At 42.7% G+C, this 17883-nt stretch overlaps 1 protein-coding gene across 1 annotated transcript; it reads left to right on the forward strand.

Annotated features, from left to right (window-relative positions):
* The first annotated feature begins 5547 nt into the window (after positions 1-5547).
* LOC105007937 (tripartite motif-containing protein 16-like) lies at positions 5548-13135 on the forward strand. Its single transcript, XM_034292110.1, has 6 exons — positions 5548-6179; positions 8292-8387; positions 9049-9282; positions 9637-9796; positions 10504-10563; positions 12501-13135. The coding sequence occupies exons 1-6, from the start codon at positions 5604-5606 to the stop codon at positions 13028-13030; spliced, it is 1656 nt and encodes a 551-aa protein (XP_034148001.1). The 5' UTR covers positions 5548-5603; the 3' UTR covers positions 13031-13135.
* Positions 13136-17883: the final 4748 nt, after the last annotated feature.

The following is a 17883-nucleotide window of genomic DNA, read 5'->3' on the forward strand; positions in this document are numbered from 1 at the left end:
CCAGTCAGTTAACTCCCTCACTTTTAAGTTCTTGGGAGTGTCGAATAAGTTGTAATTGGCTATAATATACGTTAAGGAGTTTTCTTAATAAAGCCCCGCCTCCACGCCAATAGAGGCTCAACACTTGTAATACCTCACAATGAAAATTAGAACACAAACTGAATAAATAGGGTGAAACTTAACAAATCAAATGAAATACCAGGCTAAGAATAGAAATACTGAACATAGACAGTTGATAAAAACAACCAAAAAAACAAGAAACAAAAACTAAGTAGGAACAGAACCTTAAATTTCATGGATGAATAGATTGTGTAGATTTCAAGCATTATAAAGGGTGGTACAATAAAATATTTTTAATGTTTTTAACATAACAGATGTATTGACTGTAAAATGTTTCTGTAGATTCCAGTTCAAAGTAGAAATCATGTCATTTGTGATAATCTTGGTGGTTTATGAGATTTGAGAGGTGTAAAACCTTTGCCCTGTAGTTCCGTGGGCTGTCCACTGCTCTCTAACTCACTCTCAGGTCTCAGCCTTGTTTGAGGGTCAGCTTCTGCTAATCAGGTAATCGATAAAATCTTTAAAACATTCCACAAAATCAGGATAATAACCCTCACAACACAAAATAGGACCATGAATAAATGTAGGTGATAGACTGCTTGTAAACTATATCAATTGTCTGTAAAATATCTGTAAAATATCTGTAAAATATCCAAAACAGTGATGGACTGTTGTTAGAAGATTTTGTTTCATCAATGTTTATATAGGATAGCTACTTTTCAAATGCTGAATGTGTGTGCAGTGTTTTCAGTGCCATTGTTCTCAGCTGATGTTGAAAAAGTTATCTTTCCAACTATTTTCATCAATGGGATACTTAGAGTTTTATTACTACATAAATGCCAGAGGGTGAGAAAGTATAATTATAACATCCTGATGCAGCCATCTCTATGGGATGTCCTTTCTCAGACCACTATACTGCCACCTACTGGATACATTTCATTTTTGTATTGAATATATGTTATAAACGTCATTTTCAATATGTTATAAATTGTTTCTATTCCAAAACAATGTGTGGAGAAAGTGAAGGGGTCGGAATCATTTTTGAAGGCACTGTAATGCATTAATAACCAATATGTCATTCAACAAGTCATCCTGACCAGGGGCTGGGATCATGCTGAACAGTGCCCATGTATGACTGTGAGTCCCATGTGACCACATACCCATCAGTTAATACACTGCTGAAAACAAATAAGGGAACACTTAAATCACACATTGGGTCTCGATGAAGGAAATATATTAAAGATCAAAATGTTTACTGTAAATTGTGTAATTCATTATGAACAAAATAACATAACAATGGTCAATGGAAACAAAAATCACTAACCGATTGAGGGCTGGATGTGAAAATCAAAGTTAACAATTGAAATCACAGGCTGTTCCAACTCATAATGTGACTCAGTAGTGTGTCTGGCCCCCACGTGCCTGTATGTACTCCCAACAACATCTTGGCATGTTCCTGATGAGACGGTGGATGGTGTCCTGGGGGATCTGCTCCCAGACCCTGGATCAGGACATCAGTGAGCTTCTGGACAGTCTGTGGCACTACATGGCGGCGTCGGATGCATGATACATAATGTCCCAGAGGTTCACAATTGGATTCAGGCCTGGGGATTGTGAGGGCCAGTCAATGGCATCAATGCCTTCATCATTCAGGAACTGCCTACACACTCTGGTCACATCAGGCTGGGCATTGTCCTGCACCAGGAGGAACCCAGGGCCCACAGCACCAGCGTAAGTTCTGATGATGGGTCTGAGGATTCCATCCTGGTACCTAACACGGTCAGGGTATCGTGTTCTCTGGAGAATGCCAATGGAGCTGCATGGGGCTGGATTGTGAGCACAGGCCCCATTAGAGGACGTTGGGCCCTCCAGCCACCCTCATGGGTCTGTTTCTAACAGTCTGTTTCTGACAGTTTGGTTAGAAACATGCACACCAGTAACCTGCTGGAGGTCATTTTGTAGGCCTCTGGCAGTGCTCCTCCTATTCCTCCTGCTCCTCCCCGCACAAAGGAGCAGATACCGGTCCTGCTGCTGGGTTAATGCCCTTCTACGGCCCTGTCCAGCACTCCTCATGTAATCTCCTGGTATCTCCTCCATACTCTTGAGACTGTACTGGGAGACACAGCAAACCTTCTTGTGACGGCACGTATGGATGTGTCATCCTGGAGGAGCTGGACTGCCTGTGCAAACTGAATGGGCTGCAGGTACCACCTCATGCTACCAGTAGTGACACGGAGACAAAACGCAAAACTAGAGAGGATTCAGTCAGAAAGGTGAGGAGAGAATAATAGTCTGTGGCCACCACCTGCAAAACCATTCCCTTTTTGGGGGTTATCTTGCTGTTGCCTCTCCAGTGCACCTGTTATCGCTTTCATTTGCACCAAAACAGGTGACATTGATTCACAACCGCTTATGCTTCCTAACTGGACAGATTGATATCCCTGATATTCAAGTGATTTTGTGTTATACTGTGATGATTACGTGTTCCCTTAAGTTTTTTTGAGCAGTGTGCATTAATAGTATCCTTGTGTGCCTCTGGCAATTAAATGGTTTTGTGTTCAATTCCTGTAGGGACCACATACACAAACTAAAAATTTGTAACCTTCTGAAGAGAAGAATTCCAGCACAATGCAGTTCTGGTTTCTTTCACACTGCTTGCTCAACCAAGAGGTCTTTACTGGAAACTTTAAACGCCGGAAGGAACACATTTTCTGGTCATCTACCTTTCCCAAACTCGGGAGGCGCTGGCTGCCGCTTCTGGCAGGTAGGAGGTGCTTGCTGCCGCTTCTGGGAGGTAGGAGGCGCTGGCTGCCGCTTCTGGCAGGTAGGAGGCGCTGGCTGCCGCTTCTGGCCGGTAGGAGGCGCTGGCTGCCGCTTCTGGCAGGTAGGAGGCGCTGGCTGCCACTTCTGGCAGGTAGGAGGCGCTGGCTGCCGCTGTTGGCAGGTAGGAGGCGCGGGCTGCCGCTCCAAGTCAGCAGGGGGCGCTGGCTGCGGCTCCCGGGCAGCAGGGAACAGTCGGCGCCGTGACGCAGGCACCAGACATAGAGGGGGTGCCGTCATGAACCTCCTCGGGCACCCCCATAGCCCCCCCCCTAAAATATTTCTGGGGAGGACTCGGTTCTGTGGAGGGCCGCGGACCAGGTGTTGGGCACCTCGCCCTCAAGTGCTGTGCTGCCCGTTTCGGCTGGGCCCTCCCAGACAAAGGGAAGATGTCCCTCCCCAGACGGAATGGGTACCGGGCCAGCAGCTCCTTGGTCCCAGTGATGGCCCGTTGTCTGCACGCCTCCCCGAGTACACGCTCGACGCGCTCCACGGTAAAGGGAGCTTCCCGCTCCAGGTCTCGGTGGTGAAACGTGCTGAGCATGCACTCGAGGAGGCGGCGATTCCACAGGTTGTCCTCCTCCGTAGTAGCGTGCTGGTGCCAGTTTGGGTGGATCATTCTGTCACTCGTGTGGTGCTTGGTGAGCAAGGAACCAGGCGCAAGCATATATCGCGTTTGTGGGTTTATTCAACAATCAACGAAAAACCGAACAACGACCGGAAAACTATAACTTGTATACTGAATGAAATAAAAGTGTGCGACAACGTGTCTTATACATATAATCTTTCAAACAGTACATACATGTAACACTCACCAATACACAAACTGACAATAACAATGATACACACTGTGGGGAGCAGAGGGGAAACATTTAAACACATAAAAATTAGCAAACATGCGTTAGTGTGTGATGGGAAACAGAATGTATGGCACGGTGGCGCTGCTGCTCACCGCACAATGAAAAACATTTAGCCAAACTATTACCAGGTCTAAGAGCAAGTCATGTGTCATCGCTCTGAGGCCATTAGTCAAAGACAATTCCCTTGGTCGCCAATGCAGTGAAGATGACTGATGAACGGTGAACTCATTTGATTATCAGTTGTTATTATACTGCTTTCATACTGCATGTACACTGATGTTTTACTGTTTGAATATGGTGCTGGTCATGTTAAGCGTCCATCATGATTAACATGGTCAGGACTGTATTCAGATATATTGTTACACTTACATATTATACTGTCTGTCACTTTTTTTCAATGTCATCAAAATCATTATTTTGGTGGTTTGTTTCCAATCGCAGAGAGTGAATTATTTATTAGATGGAGCAGGCAAAAATAGTGGTCGAAGGTACAAGCTAAGGATCAAGACCCAGAAATCCAAAAAGGGACAGAGGGAAAGGAACAGATTTAAGATTTAAGGAAAACATCATAGGGACTATGCAGGTACAAGGTCAAAACCGGCATGGATAAACTCAGTATTCAGTATGTTACTAAGGCTCAGTATGCAGTCAAAACATACACTCACAAGTGACCAAGAAACAAGAGGACTAAATAGTGCAGAAACTCAAACAGACACAGGTGAGATGAATCCAGGTGATTGTGGCAGGAAGGTGCAGCGTTCCTGAAACACATGATGACAAGGAGTCCGGGGGTGTGCAGGTAGGAGAACCAGGACGTGGAGTGATCAAGGTCAGTGTAGTGAGTGAGTGTGTAAGACTGAGATGATGAATGACAAAGCTACATGTACTGAGATACTATTCAATAAACACATTGAAATGCTGTCTCTCTTGCCTCTCGACAGGTGAGTGCTTAACAACAATCATCACTGTACAAATGGCTGTATTTCTTACAAGACTCACATACACTCCTACTGATTTCATTGATCCCAAGGCAATGAGTTTATTACACCCAATACAGGCTAAAGTTATTACAGACTTTCATTTTCCTAATCTTTTTATTTTATGTATAATAAATACAATAAGAAAGAATGTACATAGATTTTATTAGTGTTTATTAGCCAGGAGACTAGAAGACTACCAATCCAATTTTCCCACAGCGATTGCGTACCTGTAATGACTATAATAATTGCTTTGATTGTCCAATACAATCAGATTTCCACTCTGTAATGATTTGGATGTGTTCACTGAATTAAGCAATGTCATAAGATTTCATTAATATTTAATCAAATGAAGCACAAGTCAAATCTATATGAATGTAAATGTATACAGTTGATCCCAGTCTGATTGTGTCTATTGCATTTACTTTCCATACCAGCATGCCAGACGTTTCAAAAATAAAGTGTTTTTTGTCCGTACAACCATTGTAAATTATGTTCAAAAGTAAAAATGTCCAGGACATGAAGATCATGTGAGAATTTTGAATCTATAGCTTTGATAGACCACTCATGCCCTCTTCTGGCCAGACCTCCTGTTTAACTTTAGAGTTTGGCACAGAGCCAGGAATCCACAGAGCTCCAACCACTCCTCTGAAGACACAGTTCAAAGACATAGTTCCAGGACTTCCTGTGAGATCATGTGAGAATTCTATAGCTGTGATAGACCATAAATGCCCTCTTGTGGCCAGACCTCCTGCAAGATTGCATGACATTTGAGTTTGGCACAGAGCCAGGAATCCACAGAGCCCAAGCCACTCCTCTGAAAACACAGTTCAAGGAAAACGAAACTAATTGCTGTTTCTCTTGCTCTGTTGTGTGCGTGGAAGAAATGGCAGAGGCCTTGAACTTGCTAAGTTGTTCAATCTGTTTAGACCTACTAAAGGACCCAGTAGCTATTCCCTGTGGACACAGCTATTGTTTGGGTTGTATTAAGGCCTGTTTGGATCAAGAAGATGACAAGGGTATCTACAGCTGCCCCCAGTGCAGACAGACCTTCATACCAAGACCTGTTCTAAACAGGAACACCATCCTGGCTGAATTGGTGGAGAATCTGAAGAAGACAAGACTTCAAGGTGCTCCTCCTGATCATTATTATGCTGGACCTGGAGATTTGGAGTGTGATTCCTGCACTGGAAGAAAACTCAAAGCTGTCAAGTCCTGTCTGGTGTGTCTGGCCTCTTACTGTGAGACTCACCTCCAGCCTCACTATGAATCTCCTGCCTTTAAAAAGCACAAGTTGGTCCAGGCCTCCAAACAACTACAGGAGAAGATCTGTTCTCATCATGACAAACTACTAGAGGTTTTCTGTCGTACTGATCAGCAGTGTATCTGTTATCAATGTAAAATGGATGAACATAAAGGACATGATACAGTCTCAGCTGTAGCAGAAAGGACTGAGAAACAGGTAAGAGAGGAACCCCACAGTTATTGCATAGCATATTTATTACATAACTAAACCTATGAGTCATAATAAAGAGGAAATACATTATTCTAAGGGTTTATAACTGGATAAACAAAAACAGCCAAAACCCAAATATTTAAAAGTGCAGTAGATAAACAAACAATAAATAACTGTAATAATTATTTTGCTAATAATTACTCTGTACTCCATAAATCAGTACACTGCCGATTTTGCAGGTTTTCCTACATACAAACCATGTAGAGGTCAGAGGTACACTTCAACTGTGAGAGATGGAATCTACAACAAAAATCAAGAAAATCACATTGAATGATTTTTAAATAATTAATTTGCATTTTATTGCATGACATAAGTATTTGATCACCTACCAACCAGTAAGAAACCTGGTTCTCACAGACATGTTAGTTTTTCTTTAAGAAGCCCTCCTGTTCTCCACTCATTACCTGTATTAACTGCACCTGTTTGAAATCATTACCTGTATAAAAGACACGTGTCCACACAATCAAACAGACTCCAACCTCTCCACAATGGCCAAGACCAGAGAGCTGTGTAAGGACAACAGGGATACAATTGTAGACCTGCACAAGGCTGGGATGGGCTACAGGACAATAGGCAAGCAGCTTGGTGAGAAGGCAACAACTGTTGGCGCAATTATTAGAAAATGGAAGAAGTTCAAGATGACGGTCAATCTCCCTCAGTCTGGGGCACAATGCAAGATCTCACCTAGTGGGGCTTCAATGATCATGAGGAATTTGAGGGATTTGAGCCCAGAACTACACGGCAGGACCTGGTCAATGACCTGAAGAGAGCTGGTACCACAGTCTCAAAGAAAACCATTAGTAACACACTGCGCCGTCATGGATTAAAATCCTGCAGTGCACGCAAGGTCCCCCTGCTCAAGCCAGCGCTGATGAGATAAAAATAGAGCTTTTTGGTCGAAACTCCACTCGCTGTGTTTGGAGGAAGAAGAAGGATGAGGACCACCCCAAGAACACCATCCCAACCATGAAGCATGGAGTTGGAATCATCGTTCTTTAGGGATGCTTTTCTGCAAAGGGGACAGGACGACTGCACCGTATTGAGGGGAGGATGGATGGGGCCATGTATCGCGAGATCTTGGCCAACAACCTCCTTCCCTCAGTATGAGCATTGAAGATGGGTCGTGGCTGGGTCTTCCAGCATGACAATGACCCAAAACACACAGCCAGGGCAACTAAGGAGTGGCTCCATAAGAAGCATCTCAAGGTCCTGGAGTGGCCTAGCCTATTTCTAGACCTGAACCCAATAGAAAATCTTTGGAGGGAGCTGAAAGTCTGTATTGCCCAACGACAGCCCCGAAACCTGAAGGATCTGGAGAAGGTCTGTATGGAGGAGTGGGCCAAAATCCCTGCTGAAGTGTGTGGAAACCTGGTCATGAACTACAGGAAACGTATGATCTCTGTAATTGCAAACAAAGGTTTCTGTACCAAATATTAAGTTCTGCATTTCTGATGTATCTAATACTTATGTCATGCAATAAAATGCAAATTAATTACTTAAAAATGATACAATGTGATTTTCTGGATTTTTGTACCTATGATAAAAATTACAGACTTCTACACGCTTTGTAAGTGGGAAAACCTGCAATATCGTCAGTGTATCAAATACATGTTCTCCCCACTGTTTGTCTTGGTTAGGCTATAGTTTACAGTGTTATGTATATTATCGCTTTATTTTTTGCTTAATTCTTACTACGTAGATGTTGGGTGCCAGTGGCCTCATTAGGCCTGTGTGTCATTAGGCCTGGGCGTCATTAGGCCAGGGCATCATTAGGCCTGGGCTATTGAACAAAAACAATAATTTCGGGACTAAGCCCGAATGTATGGCTGTACATAAGTTCTCCAATAAATGGTTCAACATTTTTGTCTGGACTACTTGTCAACCTTGTTGAGTCCCTGTTCCCCTAATTATCATTTGGTCCTAACTTATCTTGTCTCTGATGAATACATTAAATACCATTAAGTTGATGGGCCACACAATATTTCAGATGTAAAACATTTCAAGATCTGTGTCCCTTTTCTTGTGTGTATATCTTTCTTAACGTGAATATCATTGCAGAAACAGTCTGGAGAGAGACATCAGAAATCCCAGAAAGGAATCCAGGAGAGAGAAAAGAAGATTCAAGAGTTGAGACAGGCTGTGGACACTCTGAAGGTAAGTGTTGGGGCTCCTATACATACTTCTAAATGTACATTTACAGGGTGTCTGTGGTCCTGGTGAGAACTGAGTGAATTCACTTTTTATGATGGACCCCCTCCTCTCTCCTTGGACCTCATGACTTGGTTTTTGCTCTGACATGCACTGTCAACTGAGTCCATATGTATACAGGTGTGTGTCTTTCCAAATCAGGTCCAATCAAGTTGTAGGACTCCAATCATCTCATGGATGATCAATGTAAACAGGATGTATTGAGATCAATTTTGAGTGTCCAAACAAAGCCTATGAATACTTCTGTAAATGTGGAAATAATGAAGGGGTCTAAATACTCTCTGAATCCAGTGTATCTACAGCTCCCAGAAAAAAATAAGAGACCACTGCACCTTTTTCTTTCTTTTCCAAATATGTTGAAATAGAATGTTTTGAGTGAGGAACAGAAGCTTTCAATTTCCAGTAGTCTCTTAATTTTAACCCTTCTGTTCTTCACTCAAAACCTTCCATTTCAACTTTTTTGGAAAGGAATTAAAAAGGTGCAGTGGTCTCTTAATTCTTCCTGGAGCTGTATCTTCTAACATTCACAGACTGTTTTTGGTCCTAGTGAGAGATGCGTCAATAAACATGTTAAATTGGACCCCCTCCTCTCTCTGTGTCCTAACAGCATTCTGCACAGGCAGCAGTGGAGGACAGTGAGAGGATCTTTACTGAGATGATCTGCTACATTGAGAAAAGACGCTCTGAGTTAATAAAACTGATTAGAGCTCAAGAGAAGGCTGAAGTGAGTCGGGCTGAAGGACTCTTGGAACAACTGGAGCAGGAGGTTGCTGAGCTGAGGAGGAGAGATGTTGAGTTGATGCAGCTCTCACAAACAGAGGATCACATCCATTTCCTCCAGGTGACATAACTAACTTACCTTACAAAACTCTGTAATACTAACTTATTGTACAACACTCTGTAATACTAACTTACCGTACAACACTACGTAACACTAACTTACTTTAAAATACTACGTAATACTAACTTACCTAACAATACTCTGTAATACTAACTTACCTTACAATTCTATGTAATACTAACTTACCTTACTATACTCTGTAATATGAACTTACATTACAATACTATGTAATACTAACTTACCTTACTATACTCTGTAATGGCTACCTCCTGAGGCCTTTCACTGTGAAAGGGACTTGAACTTAATTCACTATCTGTCTATGTCAAATGCTATTGTTGGTTTCCCTCTCTGTAGAGTTTCCAGTCTCTCTGTGTCTCTCCTGGATCTGAGGTCTTACCCAGCATCAATGTCTATCCACAAATCTCCTTTGAGCATGTCAAGAAATCAGTCTCTGAACTGAAAGATCAAATACAGGATATATGCAAAAAGGAAATGGACAAGATATCTGGGGCAGGTTGGTCAAATACATTTTAAAAACATTAAACGTTAAATGTTTTTTTCCTCATAGTACTACATCTAATGTTATACAGCAACCAATATTATTTTTGGGAGGAGATTAAGAAGGGATATTCATATATGACAGCAAATACACAATATTAATAGATTATTATAATCTAAACCTTTTGACAAAACAGAAATGTTCCATGCACAGGACATTGTCATCTAAACACTAATTAAAAAAGTGGAGATGGAGCAGAAATGGGGACAGTATAAGGAGAGGAGCATGAAAAGAGTATGAATGACTTCAGTATCTCCACTCAATCTCCATATCTCAATATCTCCAGTGAATCAATTTAGTTATCAAGTAAAGATCTCCAAAATCTGTCAATGATCATTCTCACCATAGCATATTGGTTCTAGTCAGTCATCAATATCAAAGCCATAATAGACTGGCCTGAACCACTGGAACTCATGTATGTTTATATACAAATATTGCATTTTTGTCATGATTTTGTATATCCAGAATTTGAAGAATCCAGAATTCAATTTCATGATTCATTGTTGATTTAACACTAGTTGCTAGTTGTTAATGATATTAAACTAGTTGTTATTACTTGGAATCTTTTAATAGTCCACCTCTCCTCTAGTTACATGTATGTAGATTACTAGTGGACATGATTAATGTGGACCTGTGATATATAAGTCTGTCTGTCTCCATAGTGACTACAGTTCAGATTGAAACACCTGCTGAGCTGAAGACCAGAGAGGATTTCTTAAAATGTGAGGAAATACAATCACACACACACAACCATAGAGATGCACACATACACAAGTGTACATACGGTTTCTTAGCATACATATACAAATAAAATCACACACACACACACACGGAGAGATCAAGAGAGGGAGAGACACAAAGAGAGACAGAGAGAGTTTGAGTTTTAAAATAAATGTATTGGTTCCATGAACCCAAAATACAACAGACACTTAATTAATAACAAGCAAGCCTAGTTCAGCCGGCCCATAATACGAAGCAATGATGCATTTGAATATGTCGCTATCAATATTAGTTACGATAACTGGTTTTTTTATCAAGTGAAAAGACAAAAGAATCATGTAGCCATCAAAGTTTTTGTCTATCCTGAACAAATCCTTTTTTGCCACTGGCCATTTTAACAACTTATTTGCCATTCGTGAATGACATTGATACAATAACTATCAATAAAGGTGTCTGTAGTGGAACTATCAATAACTATCAATATAGGTGTCTGTAGTGGAACTATCAATAACTATCAATAAAGGTGTCTGTAGTGGAACTATCAATAACTATCAATATAGGTGTCTGTAGTGGAACTATCAATAACTATCAATATAGGTGACTGTAGCGGAACTATCAATAACTATAAATATAGGTGACTGTAGTGGAACTATCAATAACTATAAATATATGTGACTGTAGTGGAACTATCAATAACTATCAATATAGGTGACTGTAGCGGAACTATCAATAACTATAAATATATGTGACTGTAGTGGAACTATCAATAACTATCAATATAGGTGTCTGTAGTGGAACTATCAATAACTATCAATATAGGTGTCTGTAGCGGAACTATCAATATAGGTGACTGTAGTGTAACGTTACCTGGGGAAACTTCCTCCCAGGACTTTTATTGGTGAAGCTTTAACAGAGACAGCGCCCCGGCGCAGGGTAACAATACCATGCATGAACTGCCCACTGCAGTTATGCAGCTCTCCTCAGGTCGTGCCCCTGGCATTGATGGTTTACTCTCAGATAGTTAAAAGCACTTTTGTGTGTCATTAGACATTACACTCCTGGGACAACGTCCCTCCTGGCCAGCAGATGGAGCCAGCGAACTGGAACATAGCGGCCATCACAGACCTATCCTCTCACTCCACTACAGTGACGATAACTGACTTTTTCATCAAGTGAAAAGACGAGAGAATCTTGTAGCCAGCGAAGTGTTTGTCTGTCCTGAACAAATCCTCAAGCATAATGTGTTTTGACTGAGACGGGTGTCAAACATGGGACTTGTGTCATAGTCCGCACCTCTGACCACTTCGCTATTTAACAAGGGTCGGTCAGTCAATATTGACCCCTGCAGAGGGGGTCCTGGGTCAACCGGCTGAAATGGGTTTTCTCAGAAGGGTGGCTGGCTTCTCCCTTAGGGATAGGGTGAGAAGCCCAGCCATCCGTGAGGAACTTGGAGTAGAGCCGCTGCTCCTTTGCATCGAAAGGAGCCGGTTGAGGTGGTTCGGGCATCTGGTAAGGATGCCCCCAGGACGTCTCTCTAGGGAGGTGTTCCAGGCATGTCCAGCTGGGAGGAGACCTCGGGGTAGGCTCAGGACTAGGTGGAGAGATTATATTTCGACACTGGCCTGGAAACGCCTCGGGATCCCCCAGTCAGAGCTGACAAATGTGGCTCGGGAAAAGGAAGTTTGGGGTCCCCTGCTGGAGCTGCTGCCCCCGCAAACCGCAAACCGGATAAGCGGATGAAGATGAGAGATGTTTGGCTTTTATTTTAGCCTGGGCACAAACCCTCTCTTACACTGTTGTTACCACATATACTCGTAACCATACATGGGTGTACAATCTGTTTCTTGGCACGTACAATCTTACACTCTCACATAGAGACAGAGACTCACACACAGAGGCAGAGAGAGACTGTCATTTACTTTGTTTTTCATCCTCATAGATTCCTGCCAGCTGACATTGGATCCCAATACAACAAATCAGTACCTGTGTCTGTCTGAGGAGAACAGAATGGTGAAATGGGGTGATAAGGTCCAGTCCTATCCTGATCATCCTGACAGATTTACCTCCTATAAACAGGTGTTGTGTAGAGAGGGTCTGTCTGGAGTCTGTTACTGGGAGGTAGAGTGGAGTGGGGGAAGGGTTGATGTAGCCGTCTCATATAAAGAGATCACCAGGAAAGGAGATGGTTATAAGTGTGTGTTTGGTAATAATGATCAGTCCTGGATGTTATTCTGCTCTACATCCAGATGTTGTTTCATCCACAATAATACCAGGACTGATATCCCTGTTCCCCGCTCCTCCAGAGTAGGGGTGTATCTGGACCACAAGGCAGGAACTCTGTCTTTCTACAGTGTCTCTGACACAATGACCCTCCTCCACAGAGTCCAGACCACATTCACTAAGCCACTCTATCCTGGGTTCTATGTTCATTATGGAATGTCTGTGAAGATACTGACACCTATTCAGTGATACATCTATCATGTTGCTGGTATCAATGTATTGTTAGCCTTACTTGGAGGCCTTGATTATACATGATTAATTCACTGTGACTGAAGATTAAAATGATGACAGATATCATAGAGTACAGTGTGATATATGTATATTGTAATGGATTGGCTTTTATTCCACACAAGGAATGAAGCCGGAAGGTGAAATCACGAGACTGGAGGAGTGTATATTCAGAGACTAGTTTCTGTAGCATGTGTCCTGCTGAACAACAGAAGCACTAAGACTGATATAATCTTAATAACTAGAAAAATTAGGACCTGAGTCTTCTGTGGTCCTAACTGGAAGATGTCATCTGGTTCCCTCTGATTGCATAACTTAACATCTGCTGGTGCTGCTAGCTGACATTAACACATCTGGGACGGTGTTGAGAAATGAGAGTAGACGAGTGCTCCTGTATCACAGTGTTTGCTTTGATTCAAATGCACATGGTTGTATGTACACCCCCTAATATGTTGTATCATTATGAAGATGTTGATTGGATCTTTAAATGGTCTCTATCTTTTCTGTATGAGTCCTTTAATGTCCAGTCAGATGCTCCTGTTGAATAAAATCTTTTTCCAAAACTGTTGCACTCCAAAGGTTTCTCAGGAGTGTGAATTCTCTGATGACAGATAAGTATAGTTTACACCATTAAGAACTTTCCTCAATTCGGGAAAAATCCAGCAGCCCCAGAGTCAATCAGGGCTGTGGATGTATGAGAGGGAAATCCCCCAGACAACACCACCGAGCAACAGAAAGGGCCTGCTATATTATGTGAGCTCAAGACACCTACTGTGCCAGCCTGCACTGTCTGGCTACTCACCCCTTCCTGCTCCACTCCTGGGCCAAGGCACAACCCTCCCAGAAGTGCCCCTTCTCAGCAGAGAACAGGCGCCGACCCTGTTGACTCCATCGCTCTCTCTCTGCGATGAGCCTCGTAATTCCCAGTTCCCTGGGCTCTGGTTCCGGCTCCGGCCGAGAGGAGGAAGGATGGGCACAGCGCGCCAAACGGTCACAGTCCGAAGTCAACGGTCCGGGTGATGTAGACGTCCAGCAACATGGAAACGCTTACATACACCAGCTCCGTCTGGACCCCAGTCCCCTGACCCCTGTCCCCTGACCCTAGTCCCCTGACCCTAGTCCCCTGACCCTAGTCCCCTGTCCCCAGTCCCTTGTCCCCTGTGAAATGGGTTCCATAGAGTAGCTTATTCCAGCCACTAGACGTCACCATCGTCCAGAATAACAGTGCCCACTCTGAGTCAGTGCTTGTTACCTGTCTAAGGCACAGAAACCCCTCGCCCACATCCTGCCCCTCTGCAGGAGGGTCAAACACAGCATGTTGTCTTTGGGTAATCGTATTGAATTGTCTAATTTACTTTTCTTTTTGGACCGACCTTGTCTTGGCACATGGGGGTTCGTCAACCACCACTGTCCTAGTGCAACAGGATCATGGGGAATGTGTGACCCAAACGGTTTGTGTCACACACCTATCTTATCACTGGCTACGGCCTCAGTGATAACCAGTCAGTTAACTCCCTCACTTTTAAGTTCTTGGGAGTGTCGAATTAGTTGTAATTGGCTATAATATACGTTAAGGAGTTCTGTTAATAAAGCCCCGCCTCCACGCCAATAGAGGCTCAACACTTGTAATACCTCACAATGAAAATTAGAACACAAACTGAATAAATAGGGTGAAACTTAACAAATCAAATGAAATACCAGGTTAAGAATAGAAATACTGAACTTAGACAGTTGATAAAAACAACCAAAAAAACTAGAAACAAAAACTAAGTAGGAACAGAACCTTAAATTTCATGGATGAATAGATTGTGTAGATTTCAAGCATTATAAAGGGTGGTACAATAAAATATTTTTAATGTTTTTAGCATAACAGATGTATTGACTGTAAAATGTTTCTGTAGATTCCAGTTCAAAGTAGAAATCATGTCATTTGTGATAATCTTGGTGGTTTATGAGATTTGAGAGGTGTAAAACCTTTGCCCTGTAGTTCCGTGGGCTGTCCACTGCTCTCTAACTCACTCTCAGGTCTCAGCCTTGTTTGAGGGTCAGCTTCTGCTAATCAGGTAATCGATAAAATGTTTAAAACATTCCACAAAATCAGGATAATAATCCTCACAACACAAAATAGAACCATGAATAAATGTAGGTGATAGACTGCTTGGAAACTGTATCAGTTGTCTGTAAAATATCTGTAAAATATCTGTAAAATATCCAAAACAGTGATGGACTGTTGTTAGAAGATGTTGTTTCATCAATGTTTATATAGGATAGCTACTTTTCAAATGCTGAATGTGTGTGCAGTGTTTTCAGTGCCATTGTTCTCAGCTGATGTTGAAAAAGTTATCTTTCCAACTATTTTCATCAATGGGATACTTAGAGTTTTATTACTACATAAATGCCAGAGGGTGAGAAAGTATAATTATAACATCCTGATGCAGCCATCTCTATGGGAAGTCCTTTCTCAGACCACTATACTGCCACCTACTGGATACATTTCATTTTTGTATTGAATATATGTTATAAACGTAATTTTCAATATGTTATAAATTGTTTCTATTCCAAAACAATGTGTGGAGAAAGTGAAGGGGTCGGAATCATTTTTGAAGGCACTGTAATGCATTAATAACCAATATGTCATTCAACAAGTCATCCTGACCAGGGTCTGGGATCATGCTGAACAGTGCCCATGTATGACTGTGAGTCCCATGTGACCACATACCCATCAGTTAATACACTGCTGAAAACAATTAAGGGAACACTTAAATCACACATTGGGTCTCGATGAAGGAAATATAATAAAGATCAAAATGTTTACTGTAAATTGTGTAATTCATTATGAACAAAATAACATAACAACAGTCAATGGAAACAAAAATCACTAACCGATTGAGGGCTGGATGTGAAAATCAAAGTTAACAATTGAAATCACAGGCTGTTCCAACTCATAATGTGACTCAGTAGTGTGTCTGGTCCCCATGTGCCTGTATGTACTCCCAACAACGTCTGGGCATGCTCCTGATGAGACGGTGGATGGTGTCCTGGAGGATCTGCTCCCAGACCCTGGATCAGGGCATCAGTGAGCTTCTGGACAGTCTGTGGCACTACATGGCGGCGTCGGATGCATGATACATAATGTCCCAGAGGTTCACAATTGGATTCAGGCCTGGGGAACTTGAGGGCCAGTCAATGGCATCAGTGCCTTCATCATCCAGGAACTGCCTACACACTCTGGTCACATCAGGCTGGGCATTGTCCTGCACCAGGAGGAACCCAGGGCCCACAGCACCAGCGTAAGTTCTGATGATGGGTCTGAGGATTTCATCCTGGTACCTAACACGGTCAGGGTACCGTGTTCTCTGGTGAATGCCAGTCGAGCTGCATGGGGCTGGATTGTGAGCACAGGCCCCATAAGAGGACGTTGGGCCCTCCTGCCACCCTCATGGGTCTGTTTCTGACAGTTTGGTTAGAAACATGCACACCAGTAACCTGCTGGAGGTCATTTTGTAGGCCTCTGGCAGTGCTCCTCCTATTCCTCCTGCTCCTCCTCGCACAAAGGAGCAGATACCAGTCCTGCTGCTGGGTTAATGCCCTTCTACGGCCCTGTCCAGCACTCCTCATGTAATCTCCTGGTATCTCCTCCATACTCTTGAGACTGTACTGGGAGACACAGCAAACCTTCTTGTGACGGCACATATGGATGTGCCATCCTGGAGGAGCTGGACTGCCTGTGCAAACTGAATGGGCTGCAGGTACCGCCTCATGCTACCAGTAGTGACAAGGAGACAAAACAGAACACTAGAGAGGAATCAGTTAGAAAGGTGAGGAGAGAATAATTGTCTGTGGCCACCACCTGCAAAACCATTCCCTTTTTGGGGGTTGTCTTGCTGTTGCCTTTTCAGTGCACCTGTTATCACTTTCATTTGCACCAAAACAGGTGACATTGATTCACGACCACTTATGCTTCCTAACTGGACAGATTGATATCCCTGAATTTAAATTGATTTTGTGTTATACTGTGATGATTACGTGTTCCCTTTTTTTGAGCATTAATGGTATCCTTGTGTGGCTCTGGCAAAGAAATGGTTTTGTGTTCAATTCCTGTAGGGACCACATACACAAACTACAACATTTTACCATTCTGATGAGAATTCCAGCACAATGTATTTCTGGTTTCTATCACACTGCTTGCTCAACCAGGAGGTCTTTACTGGAACCTTTAAACGCCGGAAGGAATCTACCTTTCAACTGAGTTCACAGATGGACAAGGAGTCACTAGAGAACAATGAGACTTGATAATCCTTACCAACCCCATCCAAATCCTGCCACTGTGCTGCCACTCTGCTACCACTGTGGGACCCCTGGGCTAATCTCCAAGTCTTTTTTTATTTACCAATCCCAAGTTGGCACAACCCCCAACGCCGGAATGGGCTGACCACCACTTCAACTTACCAACATGAGACCATTATACTGCATGTGTTACCAATTACATTTCATCACACTCAACATAAACTTTCTCAGTTTGAAAAACAATATTCTATACATTTCTATACATATTGATGCTAAGGAGTTGACCATGTTACATTTGACTGTACAGTTGTATTTGTCTTATTAGTTTAGAAATCATGCTGGTACAGTAGGTTTTCAACGTGAAGCTATTATGATTAGACAGCACCCATCTTGGTGTCACTGTCTGGGATGTACTGATACTCTCCTGAACTGGCCACTAGCCCAGTTTGTTAGGGGCAGAGGAGATGGAAATTGATGACTCAGCATTTTCTGGAGAGTTTGCTCCACAGTACAAAGCCCTGTGCCAG

Source organism: Esox lucius, chromosome 5, assembly GCF_011004845.1.
Source record: "Esox lucius isolate fEsoLuc1 chromosome 5, fEsoLuc1.pri, whole genome shotgun sequence".
Lineage (NCBI taxonomy): Eukaryota > Metazoa > Chordata > Actinopteri > Esociformes > Esocidae > Esox > Esox lucius.

What these genes read in the sequence shown, in the direction of transcription:
- LOC105007937 (XM_034292110.1), top strand. Translation starts at nt 5,604, where the DNA reads ATGGCAGAGGCCTTGAACTTGCTAAGTTGTTCAATCTGTTTAGACCTA. An exon ending in CAGAAAGGACTGAGAAACAG is followed by an intron (nt 6,180 to 8,291) that starts GTAAGAGAGGAA and finishes ATATCATTGCAG; the next exon opens with AAACAGTCTGGAGAGAGACA. An exon ending in CAGAGAGGATTTCTTAAAAT is followed by an intron (nt 10,564 to 12,500) that starts GTGAGGAAATAC and finishes TCATCCTCATAG; the next exon opens with ATTCCTGCCAGCTGACATTG.